Genomic DNA, 22,661 nt, shown 5'->3' on the forward strand with positions numbered 1-22,661 from the left:
TACAATTAGAAATATTGCAACAATCAGGTTGTTTTCAGTGTTAAAGTATTCTAACACTTTTATTCAAATTCGTAATAAATCAATAACCGTTGTGGTGGAATGGATAGAGTTCTTTAACCAGATGTCTCAAGATTGTGCACTCGTTATGGGAAAATCATGTTAGGGAGCATTTGATTGAAGGTTTGCCCTTCAAATAGGTTGGTCTAAATTTTTGTCTCTTCAAAATCAAACTTATGCTTTGGAAAAAGTTGTTTGTCACGAGGAGCAAAAATTAAACACCAGAACAAAATAAGGATAAAGCTGCAAATGACCTAACCACTTACTCCTTAAATAGGTCTTACGCGGCGCGAATCCGAATTAGTCGGCACCAGGTACCATATGCCAACTCGTAATAAAATTAATTTGGATAATTGCTATTTGCTCCTTCAGTTATTGCTTTATTCTTATTTCGGTCCCTACATTATTTGACTTACTAGATTCAACCTTATTTAAATAAAAAATGCAATTTTGGTTGGAGTTAATTCACTTTAGGGGCAACTCTGGGTTTAAGACCGGGTTTTAACTATTCATAAATCTTTCCCTAAATCGGGAATGTCGTCACTTCCGTCGAACAGAAGCTCCTCTATATGGTATGTTTCTCTTTTACTGTCGTGTGCTTTTTTACCTATACTTTCCTTTCTGTCTTATCTCTACTTCAAGCTAAAACCCTCATCCCTTTTTGAAGTGATTTTTCATGGTAAAACACAATTATACTGTCTGTTCGTTTTCATTCCTCAACTCCCATATCTTAGTTTTCTGTTATTTTTAGTACTAGTTAATGTTACTCTTATTTGTCTCCCATATGTTTTAGTAGTCTTAAGTTGTGATGGTATAGTAATTTTCATCCAATGCATTTAATCAGGAAGAATCAATTTTTCTGTCTGTGTGTCATGCATTAGCATAAAGTGTGGGAGTGGTGATGTGAAATTCTGACTAGCCTTTGTGGCAACACACAAATGGAATTACTTTGGTCGCTATTTATGATATTGGATGAACTATATTTTCCATTTAATTCGGGAGGGTGAAACATTACCTTTGTTGCACACACTACATTCAATAACTAGAGCAATCAACATGTTCAACAAATTGTCTTTGAGACGAGTTTATGCACTGGTGAGGTCTGCGCAACCGAGCATTATTAGGAGGTGATTGGGAGCAAGTGTGGGGTGATTTGGGTAGGTCTTAAGAGTGTTTTGGCAGCTCGCGCAAGTCAAAGATGCCCTCACCTGTGAAGAGCACTCTTTGGCATCGGGTTGTTGTTTAATTGATTATCATTATGGAATTAAGATGGATTCTCATTGTTTTGGGGTTAAGGTACGACTACATTGTGATCCTTTATGCATGATTTTTTTTTTTAAAGGAGTAACCGGGCTTCTTTGAAGTAATAAGACTATTCAAATTCTAATATTCGTGGAGAAAGAATCGCAATGAATGTAAAGAAGAGGCATCTTTTACCCAATAGCGAAGAGTCTGAACCAAGATTACCAGATGAATGGGTTAGGATATTAGTATGTCTAATACATAATTTAGACGTGAAAAAGGAAATGTTGAATGAACTGTGGGCAATGTTTGTAACTAAACTAGCTGCAGAATTGAGATATTTCACTGTGAACTACTCTTCCCGGCTAGTCTCTAGTCCATGTGAGTGGTGTGTTTGTGCTTCAATTCAATAGGGTAGTATTGTAAGGTTGTGCCTTAATGCAATTTTGAGGATACATTCACCTGTTCATATGCAAGTAAAATCAAGGCTAGATAGCCCCTTAAACTTGGCACGTTTTGTAAGATAGCCCTCTAAACTTATGAAGTGACCAATTATACACTTTTACTTGGCAAAAGTGAGTTTTTCAAACACAATTATCTGAAGTGGAAAATTGTGCGTTTCAAAATCCATATAAAGCGCGTGAGAGTTTTACTTTTACTCTTTTATATATATATGAATAGGCTTAAAGTTCCATCATCTTGCCCAACGAGCTAATGATCGGAAAATGGCTGCTGCGCCTGAAATTTTCTCCCCTATCAAAATTCAAAATCGAAACTCACTTCACATTTAGGACATATCAATTGATATCTCAAAAGTATTGGATCCTAAACATAGAAACAGAAAGCCAGACCAAATGAAAGAAGAAGCAGTCTGTTGTTTTTTGTCTGATTTTCGCGGAATTGCATTGTAGAAATGCTCCGCCGGCAAATGAATTGTTTAGCGCATGGTCCAATTTCAGTTTGTTTAACACCTATGAACTATTCCTGACTGCTGATATAATTTTCCGACCGTCGTAAAATTCAAAGAACTTATAAGGCAAGGAACTAGCTAAAGCAAATTGTGGATATAATTTTTAATCATTCTCTTTATTTGTAAATCCTTCTTTATTTGTAGATCCTTTGCTATAGTAGACGAATTCTAATTGTGTTATAGGAGACAAGATGATGAGAGGGAAAGGGGTTTATGAGAAAAGACTTAAGGGGGTTGCTGGACAGAGAAATGACGCAGGAGGGCAGGATATTGTAGGGTAGGATTCTTAAATATCTTATCCTTTTAATGGTGTTTTTAGGGAGTTTATGAAAAAGGGTCATTGTACAAAGAAGAAGATGGGGGACGATCAGGCTTTTGGTAAATTAAGAGGCAGGGAAAGGATCTTAAATATTTGTCCCTTTTTTTTTTTTTTAATATATTTACTTATATTGTATTTATTTTCTAGTTACATTTAATTGCATGTGTCATTTAATAATTGGTTCAGTAAATATGTTAGCAACAAGTGTCTTCACGCACTTGCTCTTATGAATATGAGCTTTTAAAAGATTCACTTTTGTCAAGTAGAAGTGTTTAACTTGTCACCTTGTAAGTTTATAAGGCTATCTTACAAAACATGCCAAGTTTAAGGGGCTATCTAAGTATTTAGCCTAAAATCAATTAGAGCAGTGGTTAACCTACATCACTTGGAGTGCAGTATACCAGTTATGCAGTAACATTCTCAGGCTGAAAAAAGAAATTACTTGGTGATGTTAGTTAGGTAGTTCAAGCTGGTTTTAAAGTGTTTCGTCAGATTGCTCAAGCTGAAAAATGGTCTCGCAGCTGAGATAGGTAATCCTTTGGCATCAAATTATAGCAGGTTTGAGTATGATCATATAATGCTTAAAACATGCTAGTTACACCACTCATTTACCAACTTTAATGTTCCTATTGAATTGACAAAGTATAGGGTCAAGGCGAGTTCATAAGCTGACTCTGTGCTTCTTGGTGTGAACCAAGCTACTATGAGTATATGTATTGTTAGTGTCTGTCATGTAATGTGAATAATAGTACTCAAAAATTTATCTGTGAGCCGTTGTGCTAGTATTGCCTCGGCGTTGTTCCATCGCACATGTACTCACTGAGGCTTAAGACTTGTTGCCTGCTCGATTACCCGAGTTAGCCCGACTGTTTTCTAGCAAATTACGATGATGATAAATACTATTTCATCAAAATAAGCCCAAGAATAACTTCTTAATGTCACTATTTCCTTCACAACAGATCAACAAGAATGCCAAGTGCAGTATGTAACAAGCATTAATGCAAAGGCTGAAAAAGAAAGATGGCATATGCAACAATTTATACTGTCATTAAGAGTGAATTTGTTTTGGTTCTAAGTAGGGGGTAGGCGAAGCAGGTGCAGTACGTGTTGAAGTTTTCTTTATACTGGGCACTGCGCTTTGCTAATGCATTTGTAGGAGCTTAAAGGCAGTCATTTAGATACAGATGGCGACATATTGCTTCCTTTATCATCTCTTCCCTACTCACTCACCATATATGCACCGCAGAAGAAATTAAACATATAGAAGTAGAATAATAATGTACCAAATATAGCATTTGACATTTTGTTCGCTATCTGCTTGGCTTGTTGACCACGTAGAGAAAGTTGGGAAGTCCTATGTCTATGACTAGTGTTGTGAAAAGCGGTCACGTCATCTCTTTAAGCAATGAAGCGAGGTTAGGCGAGCAGATAGCGCTTCTAGAATGCGAGGTGAACAGACTTCACTGAAGCGGTCACTTCTTGGACAGAAGCGAAAAGCAGAGGAAGTGATATCTTCATATGTGTTTTAAGAAGAGTCTGATTTTTTAGAAGAAAAAAAATTCAGGACCTGTGCGTTTTTTCTCCGCCCTCTTTTGCTGTTCAATTTCTTTGCACCAGCTGGTAGGTTTCTTGTTCCCTTTTCCCTTCTTTCTTTGTTTTAAGGCAAAAGGGGCAAATGCCCCTCAACTTTGCGATTTAGAGCATATATACCCCTCGTTAAAAAAGTGGTGCATATATACCCTTGCCGTTACACAAATGGTGCATATTTACCCTTTTCATTAATAGACCCCTATTTTTCGAATTAAAAATTATTTACCTGATTTTATAAATAAAAAATTACCACGTGGCTGTTTAAAAATTAGTAACCTATTATTTATTGCCCGACCCAAATCGGTGTTGACTAGCCGGAGAGATTCATTCTCCTGGTAAAGAGCTTCAACTTCTTTGGTAGATTCCTGCAGATGTGTGAGGCAGGGAGTGTACCAATTGTAGAGTTGCTGGTACGTAGCTAGCTCGGCAATCGATGATGAGGTCATCAGTATCGTGAAAGGAGGTTAGGGAAGGGGAACTTGAGCTGCGAGTGAAAGTTGTGTAGAAGTTGGGGATGAATTCGGAAGAATCAAATTGGTGAGTTGAGGTAGGTGAGAGAAATGGGTTGTCAGCCAAGTGTGGTGAAGTTGTATCAAAGGAAGTATAATTTTTGTTGCCATACAGGACTGTAACTGCATCAGCGGTGCTGGTGTTGAGGTTCATCACTTGAAGGATCCTCGTTCTGCATTTTGCTGAGAACACAGTATAAGTGGAAAATGATCAGTAATTACAAATAACACACCAGCATTCAATAGTAGTACCAGAAAAATTCAAGCACATTTGATTCTAGTATAGCGCATTTGTCAAAATTGTACAGAGCAAGTACTCAAAAGGGTCACTGTATAGCGCATTTGTCAAAATTGTACAGAGCAAGTACTCAAAATGGTCACTGATTATCAACAGCCAAATGGTAATTTTTTATTTAAAAAACGAGGTAAATACTTTTTAGTTTGAAACATAGAGGTCTGTTAATGAAAAGGGTAAAGATACACCATTTGTGTAACGGTGAAGGTGTATATGCGCATTTGTGTAACGGTGAGGGTATATATAATATATGCACCAATTTTTTAACGAGGGGTATATCTGCTCTAAATCACAAAGTTGAGGGGTATATTTGCACCTTTTCCCTTGTTTTAAAGCTATTTTTTGTTCTTTCTCTTTTTTTTTTTTCCCCTTCTCTATTCTTCTGGCTGCTGTGTTTTTTTTTTTTCTCCTTCTCCTTCTCCTTCTTTGTTGTTCAGTTGCGTTCGCTTCAGCTGCTAGGATTTTTTGCTTTTCTTTGTTTTAAAGCTATCTTTTTTTTTTCTTTCCAATTCTGATAATCTTTTGTTTTGTTATATGAAATCAGCTTAACTTGAAAGATTTGCTTGACTCTTTACTTTTAAGTTCTTAAATCGAAAAAGTTGATATATATTGTTTTTGTTGAGTTCTTTTTTTTTTGAGTTATTCTATTTATTTGTGCCAGATTTATTTTCATATTTTGTAAAATTGCGCTTCAAGGTAGGGGTAAGGTCTGCATACACTCTACCCTCCCCAGATCCCCCTTTTTTGGGATTACACTGGGTATGTTGTTGTTGTTGATTGCGCTTCACTTCAATGAAGCGAACGATTTGCTTCTTGCTTAAAGCTGTAGGGGCCCTTGTCAATTTTTCTTCTTGCTTCAAAAACACTGGATATGACCTGCTTCTACCAGGAAAACTCTTAAGATCTTGAGTTGCAAAGGTGTCATAGTTCACACGGAAGTGTTGTTAGATTTATAGCGTTGTTTGGTAATTGTTCTAAATACTTGATATGACCCCCAACTTTACTGTGTGTTGAATTGGTTGTCCTGCTCAGTATTTTAACCTTGATAATTATGTGTCTTGTTTCTGTTTGTTCCATCCCTTTGTTTTGGGTGGGGTTGTTCTGCATCTTGTTATCTGGACTTAACTCAATGTTTCTAATTTCCAGATGATAAGGTCTAGGATGTGATGAGGTGCAACAAAGATGTGAGTCGTTGCTTACTATTTCTGGTGAGGCGCTATTATAGATCTGCGGGCCACTCTGCACTAGCAAATCGTGTTCAACCTGTGGTTCGAGTGTCAAACAATATAACGCATTTGGGCCGTCAAAAGGAGGGTGCAAAGCCTAGTCAGCTATTGTCTTTGCCCCCATTTCCTGGCCATCCTTTGCCAGGAAAGAAAGCGGCCACCGGTCCTGACCAACCATCTCGTCATGTTACTGCCATTAGCTGGATCAAATACTACTTTGATGAGATAACAGGCTCGGTCATCCTGTCCCATTTTAATAAGGGCCTCGTAAGTATAAGTGTTTCTGGTCCTTCTTCTATCTGAGTTTATTGTGATATTTCTTCTATAAAATCTCCACCTAGTCAATGCATGGTAGTTCCTTTTTCTGTCTTTAGTAAATTACACGCCTCTCCCAGCGATTCCTTGTACAACTACTAAGGGTTGAAATCCCAGCAGAGACAAAAAACACTAGGTGATAGCAGGTACCCGATGAAATAGTTGAGGTGCGCACAAGCTTATCCGGACACCTTGTTAATTGTTATTAAAAAAAAAAAAAAAAAAAGAAACCACTACATGTTTAATGTTTAGCATAGTGCTTGTGACAGTGTTGTGCAGAGAGACATTAAATGCAAGTCACAAAGGACAATTTTATGGATTAACAATGACAAGCTCATCTGAACGTGGATAAATGACGTATTATTCGTCATCCTGTAGTATGTTAATTTGCAATATTCTTGTTCTTAGTCTTTACGTGTGCTAATGGCTAGTTCAGCCCCAGTATCTAAATTATATCGCTTGATAGCTGGATACGATATGATTATATCACCATAACATCAAGAAGAGATTTTATTTCATAAGGTAGAGAAAATCTGTTAAATTTGCAGTTGTCTTGCTCCTCCTTTTCTCCTATGTGTTTAGAATATGACCTTTATCTTACCCTTTTGGAGGGTCTAATGGCTACAGTATCTTTAGTTTGTTGTAGTGATGAATATTGCGACAGTTATCTTATCTTTCTTGATCGACAGGTCCAATTAGATTTTAATGAGTCATCCACAAGCAAGGAAGGGCGAACGAGATTGTTGAGAAAGGTAGTGATGCTTGTATGATTCTAGCAGTATAAGCTTCATTTTGGATGTTGAAAGATACAAACATCAAAAACTAAGGGCTTCTTCTATTTGTTTTTGGAACCCATGCTACATTCCCGATGGATTCCCCTATTTGACATATTCACAGTGACTTTTCAGATTAAGCATTCAGATGTCATGGAAGTTGGTGCAAGAATTTATGTGCCCATATCTGTTGCTGAAACAAGAATCTCAAAACGCTATGATGTTATACCCAGTGGCACTTTGTACCCCAATGCTGATGAGATAGCATACTTGCAAAGGCTTGTGTTTTACAAGGTATTTGTTCATTTTTCTGCTTTCTTTTCTGGAATTTTACATTTGATTTCCACTATTTCAGGTAGTTAGAGATGACACAACTACTGTGGTTACTTTTTCTGCTTCTTAATTTCATTTGGTGAAATGGTTTGGTGGAACTATGCACCAAAGGTTATTCTTGTTTCCTGTAACTAATTAATTGTTCAAATTGTAGGACCCCGCCATAATTGTTCTAAACAAGCCCCCTAAACTGCCTGTGAAGGTTAGTTTCTAGGTGTTCTTTATTGCGTGATCTTGACTACCGCATTTTTCAACCTTTTACCTTCATTCCTGATTATTGGACTAATTACAGGGAAACCTTCCCGTGCATAATAGCATGGATGCGTTGGCAGCCGCAGCATTGTCTTATGAATATGACGAGGGTCCTAGGCTGGTAAGTTAAGCATTGTGGAAGTGCTATTAAGTAAACTTTGAAAATCTGTTTACTTCTAATGTTTCTGAAGATATCCTGGTGCTTCTAGTAAAAAATGGGGAGTTACTTTGTTGGTGAAGAAGCAATTGTCTGCTGATGTTAATTTGGATTAAGTTCAGCTTTGCTGATGACTGCATATATTGTGAAGGTACATCGTCTTGATAGAGAGAGCAGTGGCCTCCATTTAATGGGAAGAACGGAAGAAAGTGTCTCCTATCTGCATTTGCTGTTCAGCAACACAAAAAAGTCCAAGTCCCTGTCTAAGGTATTTAGTCTGCAACATAGGCACCATCTTCATTTTCCATTTGTCTTTTCTTCCTTTCCTTCTTCAAGGGGGTGAGGGTTAGTATTTTGTTATGGGTGAGAATATCTGTTTTGACTTCATTGGTTGAGTTGGATTTTCTTTTTTGATGCATAAAGCTTTGACTGGCATTCAGGCATGGAATGATGCATGTGGATCAACATATCAGAGGTATTGGGCGTTGGTAATTGGTTCGCCCAAGGAGAAGGAAGGCGTGATCTCTGCACCACTTACAAAGGTTTTCCATTTCCCTTGCTTACATGTGCAGGCTTTGGTCAAGTAGAATGAGTGTTCATTGTGCTTCTTGTTGTTGACTGCAGGTGGTTCTTGATGATGGTAGAACTGAGAGAGTCATGTTGGCTCAGCACTCAGGATTAGAAGCTTCTGAGGAGGCTGTTACCGAATATCGGCTGCTTGGTCCAATGATCAATGGATGCTCATGGATTGAGTTGCGCCCTCATACAAGTAGAAAACATCAGGTTCCTTGGACCTCTTTCTTTTTTTAGTTATGGTCCCTTTAAAAAAGCGGTTCATCTTTTAAATTGTGGGAGATGTGTATTAGGTATTTTAGTTGTGGTACCTGTGAAAAGCAGTGAATCTTCTAAGTTGTGGTGCTGTAAGAGTCTAAGAGATGTCCTGAGTATATCCCTAAGTTAGGACCATTAGTAAAATCTTGCTTGATGAACCCAATATGAGAATAAGGGATTAAGATTTTCCATAAAGCAGTATTATGGAATATGATGAGTAATATTTTTAGCATGCGGGGTTTTGCCCTATTATCAACATCTCAATTAGTGAGGAGGATGCCCCAGTACAAACGACAGCATTAAGTGTGGGTAGAAAGCTGCTTTACTACTGGATCTTTTGTGTGTCTATCTTGTCTTGGACGGCCAACTCAATGATGAAGTTCATTGGTAGATCAACTATAACTGAGAAGGCCATATTTGTTATTCTTGTAATTAGTTGTTAGTAAGGGAGGGAATAGGAAAAATGATTTTGTGTTTGCTACTTTTGCAGCTTCGAGTTCATTGCGCTGAAGCCCTTGGAACTCCAATTGTGGGCGACTACAAGTACGGTTGGTTTGTCCATCGCAAATGGAAGCAGATGCCAAGAGTAGATGTTGAACCGACAACAGGGAAACCCTACAGATTAAAGAGGCCGGAAGGTTTGGATGTTCAGAAAGGAAGTGTCTTGTCTAAGGTCCCTTTGTTACATCTGCATTGTAGGGAGTTTGTGCTCCCAAATATTGCCAAATTTGTTGAGCTTCACGGTCGAAAAACAAAAAATCACTGTTTAGATGCAGATTATAGATCAAAACCAGATCTCCTCCGGTTTGTAGCACCAATGCCATCTCACATGAAAATTAGTTGGAAGCTTATGTCCTCTTACTTGATATGAAAATAACAAGAATCCTTTGTTGTTTCCCCATGCTTTGCTCTTTCAATTGTCAATGTCTCTATGGAGCAGTTTTAGTTTTTCATCCAAGTAACTTTCAAAACTATCTTTTTGGGGTCTCATATTATGAATACATTTCCCAACAAACTGGTTAGGTTTAAACTTTTTTTTTTTTTTTTTTTTGTGTGTGTGTGTGCGCGCGCTGTCTGTAGCAATAGTAAATCGACAGGAGCATTAATGTCTTTCTTGCTCATTTTTTCCAGAATTTTTCTTTTATCGTGTGTTCGATACATAGTGTTGGAAACCTGTGAATGCAGCCTCTGAAATTTCTCGATTCAACTAAGCTTATTAGGGCGACCCAAGGCATACTTGTTTGGTAGTTTTAGTATAGCTGATCAAACAAGATTTTAATTATAATTATGTTAGGGGTGTGTATGGTATGAAGGAATGTGTTTTCTACTCTTCTTTTTGTGTAGAGATCTCCACCGATACCACTAGACTATATGTCCCGGTGATAAACAAAAAGCAACTTTATAATTGAACTCTAATTGTGTATGAATTCACAAGCATTTTGAGTAAACGAATTTCTATGCAGAAAGTGATGTGGATGGCTACCAGGATCTCTTAACAATAATTTTCTACTCTCATTTTATTTAATTAAATACATTCAAATTTTGTCTGTTACTTAATTTAAGTAATTAAATAAAAAGATGCATAAGATGAAATTTTAAAGACAACTTTAGAAATCCTATTACATGCCGGAGTAAATATTAAGCAACTCGTTTTCCATGCAAAACTGGGTTAATCAACTCTTATTCCATTCCGGATTTGGTTAAACTCTAACATTACTTCCCTTGTCTCCTCTATATATACCTTAGACTACTTTCATTATTTTTCTATCCTCACAAATTCTCATTGCATTCCTCCAAAATCACTCTTATAAACTGATCCCATATTTCTGCATTCACTGTTGGTAAAAGAAGAATGTCTTTGTTTCAAAATTGGGTTATTTGTGCCGATTACTTTGGGGACGAACTGCCATTGCCTCTTCCAGTTGTTAAGATAATGGAACAAAACAAGAACAAGATGGATTCAACAAATACTAAAATCTTGAATGTTGGTGCAACAACAGATAATGTAGTTGGTGAAAGCAAGAAGGACAATAACAAGAACAAAGCACTCGCTTTTGCTCCAGCTTTTGATGGATTAGAGTCGGTTCAGCTTTTATTAAAAGATGATAAAAAATTTATATACCAAAATGGGTATATCATCCTTTTGAAAAAAAAAATTTAATTGATGTTTGTTTCTCCACGTTGATCATGTTTCTAAGTATTTTTTTCTACTGTTTTAGCATCCACCATGTGCTGTCCATTACCATCTTGACACCTCCTTCCTCTTTTAATCTTTTAAACATTTATGTACTCACTTTCCTATAGTTTCTGACTTTATCACTTTTATCTACTCATCTTTGTGTGTTACAAATATTTTGCATTCTCCATATATATATATATAGAGAGAGAGAGAATTCGGGCAAAAATAATTTTTTCTAGAAATAGTATGCTTTTTTTTTATATCATATTTCAGGCTTGAATTTGATAGCTATTGGTGTTTTCATTTCGTTAAGTTTTGAAATAGGCTTTTTTTTTTTTTTTGCTTCGAACAAAACTTTTTTTAAACTTTTTTTCGATTTGTGTTAATTTGAATTAATTTTTTATCACATTGGTTAATGATTTTTAATAGGATCAGGATATAATATTTTTTTGTACTTTAATTAATGAAAAATAGATAATAATCATTATTAAAAAAAAAAATCAAGATAGGAGAAGTAAATAAAAAATTTCTGATTTTTTTTCTCTAGTACAAAAAAAAAATTCATGACAAGTTTAATTTTCTATAACATTTTTAATTTGAAAATTAGCTTTATGCTTATTGAACATAGCAAATACCCAACAAATGAACAAATCTTTATGTTATATTTAACAATCTTACTTTCCTCACAATCTCTTCATCTTTTTTTAATCGTTGTTCTATGAAAATGACTAACTAAAAGAACATTTTATAATATAAATTTATACCTTTTTAATCAATCTTTAAGGTTCTTTTTTTAGTATTTTAATTGTAGTTCCGACCAATAAACTCAACCAACATTTTTTAAAAGCTTTTTTTAATTGAAGCAACACAAATTATCAACTATTGATTAATTAAACTTGTAATTTTTGTTTAATTACATATACATCTCTCTCTTGCTATTAATTCCAAAAAAAAAAAAATCAATTCATTAATTCATGAAATACAAAAAAAAAAAAATCGAGCTTTTAGTTCATTCAATTAAAAAAAAAAAAAAAAAACAGCTTTCTTTCATTAATTTCACGAAATGCAAAAAAAAAAAAAAAAAAAAGATTTAGATGATCAATTCACGCGAAAAATAAAAAAAAATCGCTTTATTCATTAATTTCACGAATTGCAAAAAAAAAAAAAAACTATTTGAATTGCAAGAGAAATGCAAAAAAAAAAAAAATGTTACATTTCGCCACACATGGAAGAAATATTTGGGTTATCCAACGTCAAAAAAAAGCATGCTATTTTGCGCTAATGGTCCAAAAATAAGTTATTCCTCTCTCTCTCTATATATATATATATATATATATATATGGAGAATGCAAAAATATTTGTAACACACAAAGATGGTAGATAAGATTGATGATAAAGTCGAAACTATAGGAAAGTGAAGGTACATAAATGTTTAAAAGATTAAAAGAGGAAGGAGGTGTCAAGATGGTAATGGACAGCACATGGTGGACTAAAAATAAAAAAATTGAGCACTTAGAACAAAGAGAAAACGAAAATATAACGAACGTGGATGCATACAATATATTTTACAAATATATGAAGGTATAACGGACATCACCACATTATACAATATATATTGTATAACGTGGATCATAACGTTATACAATTAATTTTTTTTTTTTTGAGCAAATAAAATATTGGGGTATATCGTGAATGTTATATACCCCTTTTGGTATATAAATTTTTGATCATCCCTTTTGGTAATATCTTTTTATACCTTGCGCTCCATTCCGATGGATTACATCCTTTTGAGATGTTTGTTTCTCGTTGATCATGTTTCTAGTATGTTAATGAAACAACATTCTCTCTTTTTTCTTCTTTTTTCCACTTCTATATAGCAAGGGAGTAATTTTTTCTAGAACATACAGGCTTGAATTTGATAGCTATTGGTGTTTTCAGAAGTTTTTCTTCGCCTTCTATGTTTAAACTTGAATTTGTAGTTAATTTGAATTAATTTTTTATCACATTGGTAACTGATTTTTAATAGGATCAGGATATAATATACTTTAATTAGTGAAAAATAGATAATAATCATTATTAAAAAAAAAATCAAGATAGGAGAAGTAAATAAATTTCTGATTTTTTTTCTTCATGTAATGCTTTTATTTTGGTGTTTCCCGAAAGTCGAGCATGAACGCTGGAAGGTTCTTGTTACCGCCTGGCAAATATTTTACAACCACAACAAATACAGAGATCATCTCTCTTGCTATGCCACAATTCGAATACCCTTCAATTAGATGCTCACTTAATGCAAGAGAGCAATGTAATTATTAATGGAAGAGGAAATAGTCAAAATGCTCCATGTTCCTACCTTCATCTACCCTCATGTTTATTTAATGGTAAACGATAAAGTAACTCAACAAAAATAATACATAACTAAAATATTTACTGGATAATAACTATAACATGAGCAAATAAAAATATTACTCTGATGTTACTGAATGTAATACTCCCTCTGTCCCAATTTCTTTGACACTTTCGCTTTTCGAGAGTGAAATTTTTTAATTTTGACCATATGTTTGAACATAAATTTTTAAATTTTTTGAAATAAAATTTATATATTTGAATGCTACGTAAAAAAGTACTATAAGTCACGATAATTAAAAATTTAAAAGACGTATCAAAAAATTACTGTCAGAACAACTCGTTTAACTCTCGAAAAGCGAAAAATGTCAAACAAATTAAAACGAATGGAGTAATTAATTATAAGGAATTCTAACGTGAAGGAACATGACGATTGTGGTGCGGGATGGGACGGGTTTGATTTTAGTGAGACTGACGAGACATCAGGGAGAAACGCTATGGGAGGGAGGCCTTAGTGGAATTTTTTTAACCTATATTAAGTTAAATATTTAACCCTAAAAATTATTTTAAAAAATTGATAACGTGATGAAATATATTACATAAAAATCACATATTTATATACATATTAAGGAGAAATATTTACGAAACGTGACAATAGTTTTTCTTAATTACAAAACATAAAGAATAATTACGAAACTTGACAGTGTATGAATACTATATGAAGTCAAGTATATTGAGTCCAGAATTATTTTTTTTCTCTGCAAAGTGTATGATTAGAGTATAAATACAGTACGTATATTCATACAACTTTCATACACGATTCACACATATTTTTCATGCTCACCGGAAATTAGTCAAATCTGGTCGTGCTTGTCTATTCCGACGTTTTGCCGTTGAAGCAACGCCGTTAATAGCACCACGCCGCCAGCCCCGCTATCCTCTTCCCTCCGCCACCAGATCTCCGACGTTTCGCCGTTGAAGCAACGCTGTTAACAAAGACCACGCCGAAGTGTATGAATACAATACGTATATTCATACAACTTTCATACACGATTCACACATTTATTTAATGCTCACCAGAAAATATTTAAATCTGGCCGTGTTTGTCTATTTCGGTGTTTAGCCGTTGAAGCAACGCCATTAACGGCACCACGCCGCCAGCCCCACCCTCGCTATCCTCTTCCCTCCGCCACCAGACCTAGTCGATTCTCTGCCAAAGCTCCGATGGATTCCACCGCCGGAGGATGGACGGAACCCTTGTCGGCCGAAAGACCATCAGCGGTGGTGCCGTTTGGGTGTTGGAATAGGTTTTTTTTTTGTAGAATGTGTATTTGTATAGGTTTTATAATGTTATGTTTTGTAAATAGAAAATTATCATCACGTTTTATAAATATTTCTCCTTAAAATGTATATATACTATTTTACCCTAGAGCAAATGGAGACGAATTTAAAATAAATTTCAAACTTACATTATTAACATCACAAATTCAAGTCATATAAACATGACTTTTCTAATTTAAGTGGAACAAGACGAGACTAAAGAGGATAAGGAGGGGACGAAACCCTAGTCCCATGTCCCCACTAAGCTTACGGGACGGCATATCCCGTCCCCTGTCCCACCGGACAGCCTTAACTAATTAAAGTCGGGCAAAAATCCCAAGTGTCGGGGGATCTCTGACCAATATAAGCTTGGGTTTAATCGAGGGAGAATAGTAGGGAATAAAGATACACACATTCTACGATTCACAGTTTACCACTATAAGTTACAACATCATATTTATTTAAGCTATTTGCAACATCAGTAGGTAAAAAACATCACTAAAACCCCAAATTCCTTAAACTTCGACTATTTCCCAGCCTTCTTCTTCTTTAGATTTCTGGTCAGGTGCCATTGGCAAAGTTGGAGGAGTAAGTTTGTGCAAATGGACACCAATAGCATCAAGGTATGATCCAGCACGCCCATGAAATCCAACAATAGCCCAACCTTTCATGGTCAGATTAAAAGGTCTTCCTCTTGACCAATACCACGTTCAGACTCAAATGGTCCATAGCGTTTTACATTTGTTATAAAACATAGAGATTTCACAACTAAATGCCCTTCAAAACGACCCAATGTCCCTGTTATTCCTGTCAAATGTTCCATTGGTGCTTTCTCAAAAGTCACTCTGCAAAAAAAAAACACAATCAAATAATGTTCAACTCACTTGACCAAGGTTATACACATAATCGAAATTCTTTTCATACAGTAGAAGAGAGTAATCAGGGACGGAGCTAGAGATTTATCTATAGGTCGACAGAAGCCGATAACATTGGATCAAAGGTTATATTTATGTGTAAAATCACTTGATATATATAAAGTTACACCTCACTTTTCAGTTTCCAAAAAAATTCCAATTTCAGTTTTATTCATCTTCCAGCAAAAAGTTACACGATGATTCGAGGGGTTGTGCACCTTTTGTTTTTTTTTTTTTTTTGTTAAAAAAAAAATGAACAAATAAAAATAAATATTTCTTTTTAATAATATATTAGATAAGTAAATGTGGACGAAAAGAGTAACAAACTTGTCACCTTTTAACCAAAAAAAAAAATAAAAAATTGTGAGTTACCTTGGATACTCTCCTACCATTTCCACCAAACCTTGGAGAATCAATGGTTACCCCTCTTTCAGTGTCTATGGTTTGGAACTTGATGTAGTTAATAACACCATCATAATATGCAAAGAAGATATTCTTTATAGGACCTTTCAGCTTGTAACTCCATTCACATCCACGAGAACCTCCCCATGGTTCCACATATAGAGAGTCATCCTGATCATACCTCACTTGATTTGCCTGCAGAATATAAAAATAAAAATACAACTAAAATTTGAAACTTGAAGTCTCGGAGAGAGTAGACTGCTATGGAAAAGAAAGAGAAATTATGGTACCATTAGGTGATTGTTGTTGTTCCACAAAACTGGTGATTGTTGTTGTTCCACAAAACTGTGTGTTCAACCTGTAAGACCCTATTTTATATATGCAAAAAGGTAAAGAGGTAGGGGTCGTTTGGTACGAAGATAAACATAAATAGCTACGATAAGAATTTAACAATTTCTTATCTCTTATTTGATTAGTAATCATGGGTTAAGTTATTTCAAGAGTAAAAATAATACTGGGATAACTTATACTTGTCATACGGTGGAATAAGTTAGCCCAGGATAAGTTATCCCGGGATAAGGAAGAAATCTCTTCTTTTTAAAAATTATCCAATGTATAATACTTTTAGTCCACCATACCAAACAATCAATAAAAAATAACTCCAGAATAATTAATCCCAAAGATAACTTATCCCAACGTAATTAATTCCAAAGATAACTTATCCCTGCGTAATTTGTTTTTGAACCAAACGACCCCTAAAGGTTTTGGTTCGCGAGATAAGATTGGATATTTCGGGAATTAATTTTATAGTATTTTGTTTGAGAGAATAAAATGAAGTCCAAACTTAGGAGTCATTTGGTACACGGTATAATTAGATGGAATATTCCTGCACTAATCTATATATAATATAAAGCTAGGCATAGACAATCCTATGTGGCACCTCTCTATGGTCTCTATTGGCATTTATCTTTTTTCTCCTTTTTTTTGGATTTTTATGCTTCAAAAACAACACAACAAAGGTAAGAAAAAATTCTAAAAAAGAAAGAGGACACACCGATTGATACCTCCATTTCAGTTTTGTTCTTAGCATTAAATGACACAATTAAGAAGGAATAAGAAACCGTTATACACTGGATCAAACGAAAGATTCAAGAGAACTTTCAAGTTTCCACACATATATGCTACCAAAACATAGTTAACTACTCATTCTGAATGAAAAAAAAACATAGTTAACACTAGAGTAGGAAAGAAAGATAATAAAAAAGGGATGAAGAACACAAAAACGGGAAGAACTAATTGAAACCTAATTTGAAAGATGTAAAGGAGGAAAGATTTGGAAAAAAAAGTAGCAGCAACTTTGAAGCTGTAAAAAATAGCTGTGCGACCATGAAACTGGCGGTAAATGCAGAAGCGGCGGAGTTATGGTTGCCCAGCCTCGCAGGTCAATCCTTCGTCTCTTTAATATAATATTTACTTTCTTCTCTGTCACATCAGATCACAAAACTTTGGCGTTCTCTATCTTCTCTTAACAGTAAAATTCCGGTGGGTGTGGAAATAATATTCAGGAACAAGTGAGAGATAACTAGAAGCACTGGAATAGACCTATAAATTTGAAGGTAAGAAATGTTTATCGGAATATATTTTTTAAGCCACAAATGTACATATTTTATAATTATGGTTCGAATGAACATTATATTTGGGACAAAATATGTTTACACTTCAGAATTGATTAGAAAAAGGAAAGAAAATAAATACAATCATTAAGAATACGACGTATATCTCTGAATGATTCTGCCATAATTAAGAATTAGTTCCAAGAAATTTGAAATTTGCCTTTATAACATGTCACTCAAAATCTTATATGAAAAACCCGTTGATTGTTATCCCAAATCTTTTCCTTCTTTTCACATAAGTCAAGTGGTTGAAACAGAGGGAGTTTTTTTCCCAGCTCTTTTCATATTTTAACAAAGTCAAATTAAATCAATAATTTTGCATAATCTACAGGCTTTTAGATATATATATATATATATATATATATATTTTAAATACTCTTTTGGATAGAGTAATCCTTTTAACTATTTATTGAATATAAAAATTCTTGATTATCTTAAATTGATATGTGACAATGGATTATTTTGCTTAGGGGCGAAAAAGAAAATAAGCAAAATAGTACTCATTTTTTGGGAGGAAAATTCAGATGTATGAGATTAAGGAATATTATAAAAGAAAAAAAAAAGAAAAAAAAAAAAGAACCATGATCGGAAAATAAAGAAATACATAGCGAAAACTTGCTTTGCTATTTAATCTCTTTTCTTCTTCTTTTGTTTTACTTTTTTCTACTTTTCCTTTCTTTTTTTTATTTGAATAGAAGAAACTTTAGAAAAACAAAAGTTTAAATAACTATTCAAAACACCTGTATAACTGTATCCACTATAGAATTAGATCAAGAATTATGTAGTAAAATGCCTACATATGCACACTGAAGTCTAAGTTTCAAAACATTAGATTAAGAAGTTCTAATTCTAACAAAAATATTTAGATTTTAGATCTTAAAACTCTTTTATAACTGCGCGAAGCGCGGCTAGAATTTATTATTTATATGAATATTTTTCTAATTTTTACCATCATATATATGGCACAAAATTTTTAAATACTTTAGATGCAAATTTTTTATCACATTATTTTTCCTCATCTTATCTGAAATTTCTATTTTTGAAGTGTTCTACTCTACTATGTTGGGTGGTTATATATGATTTTCTTATTTAAATTTACATGTACCATTTTAGATTGAGTTTTTCATATTTAATCTATAATATTTTGTACAAACTCTTTCCGCAAAATAATTATATACATATTTTTTTATGATTTTAATAATACTAAAATAATAACAATAATTACCATGCAAAGCGCGAATAAATGCACTAGTTTTGAGATTAATTTTGTATCATATTTGATTGAAGCTATAAATTTATCCCTACCAAACAAATTATAAAATGAAGCCCAAAATTTAAAAATGGGATATCCCACCTTATCCGATTAACCCTGCGATTAATTTATCCCATCTCCCAGGATTATAATTCTGGAATTATAATTACGGAATAATTTAGTCCGCGTACCAACTACCCCTTAGTTTTTGTAATATTCCATCTTATCTCATCAAATTTGGGATTATTTTATCTCACATCTCAAATGAGATAAATTAGTGGCAGGACTATAATCTCGAGGTAATTTAATCCGTGTACCAAACAACCCATAAAGGAAAATTTTTAGGGAAAAGGGTCAAATATAGCCTTCTACTTTGTTTTATTAGTTAAATATATCCTTCGTTAGTGAAAGTTAACAAAAATACCCCTGCCGTCTTCAAACTTCACACTTATGCTCCTGTTTGAATGGAAATCCCCAAATCCTCTCAAATTATCCAATTTCAAAAAGATTACTCACTTTTTTTTGTTGATCCGCCCCGCCCAACCCGCTTATCATTATCATCAAGCTCTAGCTTCATCTTCTTTCACGGAGAAAAAAAAAAAAAAAAAGTAAGGACAGACTCAAATGGTAAAAATTCCAAAACTCACCTCAAATTTTATTTTTAAATCCAACTCCATATCTTGGTGGAGTCAATACTTTAGATTGAAGCTCTGTTAATTCAAGTCAAATACAACATGATTTGCTAACAAGGACATGAATAAAAATATTTCGTATAGTGGAGAGGTATTTTTGCCTCTTTTTCTGTTTAAAATTAGATTTTCCTTTTATCCTTAGCTATGATTCTACTTCAACTAGTAATGAAGTTTTGATCACGATACTAAAAGGTTGGATTTTTTTTTGGTGGCAGAAATGGTGAAGGTACTAGTGGAGGCATTTCCTCAGCTATCAGTTACATTTGATCAGTCAAATTCCACAGCATTGCACACTGCTTCTGCACAAGGCCATATTGAATTTGTCAATTTCCTGTTAGAGACTAATAGCAGTTTAGCCACAATACCGAAGAACAATGGCAAAGCGGGGCTTCATGCTTCAGCAAGAAATGGGCATGTTGCAGTTGTGAAGGCGATTTTAAGCAAAGAAGAACGGATTCTAAATTGGAGAGATAAAAAGGGACAAACCGCTGTCAAAGGCCAAAGTGTTGATGTGGTTAATGAGCTTATTCAATCAGATCCTACTTTGGCTACAATTATTGATGGAAAGGGTAATACTGCCTTGCATATTGCAACGCGAAAAGGCCGCATACCGGCTGCATCAAGATTTGGAGTTGAAATTAAAGATGAAATTTGATGTGAGTTTTGAGATTTTACCATTTGAGTGGGTCCTTGCTTTTTTCTTTTTTTCCTCCATGAAAGAAGATGAAGCTAGAGCTTGATGATGATGATAGGCAGGTCGGACGGAGGAGGGGGGGGTCAATAAAAAAAAGTGGATAATTTTTTTTAAATTGGGTAATTTGAGAGGATTTAGGGATTTCCATCCAAATGGGGGTATAAGTGTAAAGTTTGAAGACAGCAGGGGTATTTTTATTAACTTTCACTAACGAAGGGTATATTTAACTAATAAAACAAAGTAGAGGGGTATATTTGATCCTTTTCCCAAAAATTTACTATGTGCCTCACACAAGTGATATTAATTGCTTGAGACTTTCTTTTGTGATACACAAAAGTGGACTCACATCATTCATTTTTCGAGTCCATAAATTCTAGTTCCACTTTTTCATCTCACAAAAGGAGCTTCACTAAACATCTTTCTAGGGGTGGGAGTTTGGGCTATCGGATTGGATATGAAATTTTTGGTTTGGATATTCGATTTTCGAATTGAAGAAATTACAATGCAAATAAATTCGGATTGGATTGGATATTTTAAGTTCGGTTTGGATATTTTGAATTTTCGGATTTGACTCTTGATACTTAAGGCAAACTTATTAGAAACGAAATTCATGTGTTAGTTTCATAGATGTAAATCTAAATCTTAATTGCTCAGTAAAAAAAGCCTTCCAATTCAAATTAGGATAAACAAATCCAAGTCATGTCCAACATAGTAAATCCATACCAAATAAAAGCATTATGGAAAAGTCAAAATGAACAAAATAAAATCTAAGTATTCATCTGGAAAAATAACAAAGAACTCTATCGTGGATAACGCTAACGTGAGACTTTTGAGACTTGAGAAGTAAGAAACCCTATATTATATTTGATTTAGTAGAAAATTGTATATTGGACTTAATATTTTAATGGGTAGAACCTTAGGTACTAATTTATTGGACCTTTAGAAACTAGACTTATTAGTACCGGGCACATATGATATAGGTAGGGTTAGATATAAGGTATAAAAATTTCGGAAGTACTAAATCCATATCCAATCCGTAATTCATAAATTTTAAAAATAAAATCTGAACTCCAATACATAATCCAAATATCTAAATCAAATATTTAAAAAGTTCGAATTTCGAGTTGGCCCAATCTGTGCCCACGCCTACATTTTACTATGTATTAAGGGATCGTCTGGTAGCTAGTTATGAGGTAAGTTATTCATGTATAAAATTAATATGGTGTTTGGTTCGCAATTTAGAAACCCGCATAACTAATAAATGTATATGTTAGGAATCTATGTACTGCCTCTGTTTCAATTTGTTTGAACCTATTTCCTTTTTAATCCGTGCCAAAATAAATTACCTCTTTCCTAATTTGAAAACAAATTCACTTTATGAATGATTTACAGTCACACAAATTTTCAAGACTTATTTTGAACCACAAGTTTCAAAAGTCTTCTCTCTTTCTTAAATGTCGTGCCCAGTCAAATGGATTCATATAAATTGAAATGGAGGGAGTATTATTTTATGCAGAGTAAAAGGTGAAATAATTAATATATGAAAAATTAATACATGAATTATACTAAATCCTTCATTACTAATACTTACATAAATTAATATATAGATTCTCTCATTACTAATTAATGTATTATTAATACCTGTATAACTTTAACTAGCTACTAAACGGCCTCTAAATAAAACTGATATTACTATTGTGAGACTTCTTTCTGTGAGAATATGAACTCCATCTTACGCTTTTAAATCCATAAAAAATTTAGCTCCACTTTTTAATTTTACAAAAAAAAAATAATAATAATAATAATCACACACTAACACTATCAGTTTCGTGAGAAACACGTTCAAGTTAGAGGGATTAGGACGAACATTTGGGATCTGATTTTTCTCCCCTGTCCTTGGCGGAGTTGTCTCATCATCATTTTACCAGAGATATGATGAAAAATAGTTTAGCACAAAAGCATAGAGAAAGCAGTTCGGCGTTGTCAGAAAGTGCGTGGTTGAGGAAGGAGGTGATCACACGAAAAGACGATCATATAAAACAGATAAAAGATTTGGGCTGATGTGAAAGAAGTGAAAGGAAGTAGGGGTGATTGTAGGTACGCAAAATTATATTTGGCATAACTCATTGACACAAATTGAAATATTAAAGTAACTTCACACGATTTTTGAGGATATTAAAGTAACTTCGCGTGACTTTTGAGGATATAATAATCTCTTATTCCCTTTTTTCCAAAAACATTATCTTTCTTTTCTTTTTAATTTGACTCAAAAAGATTGACATCGTTATATATTTAGAAATAATTTAATTTTATGAAATGATTA

The 22,661-nt window shown here is 34.0% G+C and overlaps 1 protein-coding gene across 3 annotated transcripts; it reads left to right on the forward strand.

Annotated features, from left to right (window-relative positions):
* The first annotated feature begins 470 nt into the window (after positions 1-470).
* Positions 471-9,770, forward strand: LOC132037014 (RNA pseudouridine synthase 3, mitochondrial). 3 transcript variants are annotated; one of them, XM_059427446.1, is made up of 10 exons: positions 471-629; positions 6,129-6,475; positions 7,213-7,275; positions 7,432-7,590; positions 7,784-7,831; positions 7,922-8,002; positions 8,190-8,306; positions 8,479-8,580; positions 8,663-8,821; positions 9,360-9,770. In XM_059427446.1, exons 2-10 carry the CDS (start codon positions 6,149-6,151, stop codon positions 9,738-9,740), a joined length of 1,437 nt encoding a protein of 478 aa, XP_059283429.1. In that variant the 5' UTR covers positions 471-629; positions 6,129-6,148; the 3' UTR covers positions 9,741-9,770. The 3 variants fall into 3 exon arrangements, with proteins under 3 accessions (XP_059283429.1, XP_059283430.1, XP_059283431.1); XM_059427447.1 differs by lacking the exon at positions 471-629 and adding an exon at positions 1,195-1,353; XM_059427448.1 differs by lacking the exon at positions 471-629 and adding an exon at positions 2,030-3,118.
* The last annotated feature ends 12,891 nt before the right edge of the window (positions 9,771-22,661 follow it).

Source organism: Lycium ferocissimum, chromosome 11 (assembly GCF_029784015.1).
Source record: "Lycium ferocissimum isolate CSIRO_LF1 chromosome 11, AGI_CSIRO_Lferr_CH_V1, whole genome shotgun sequence".
In the NCBI taxonomy this organism is placed as follows: Eukaryota; Viridiplantae; Streptophyta; class Magnoliopsida; order Solanales; family Solanaceae; genus Lycium; species Lycium ferocissimum.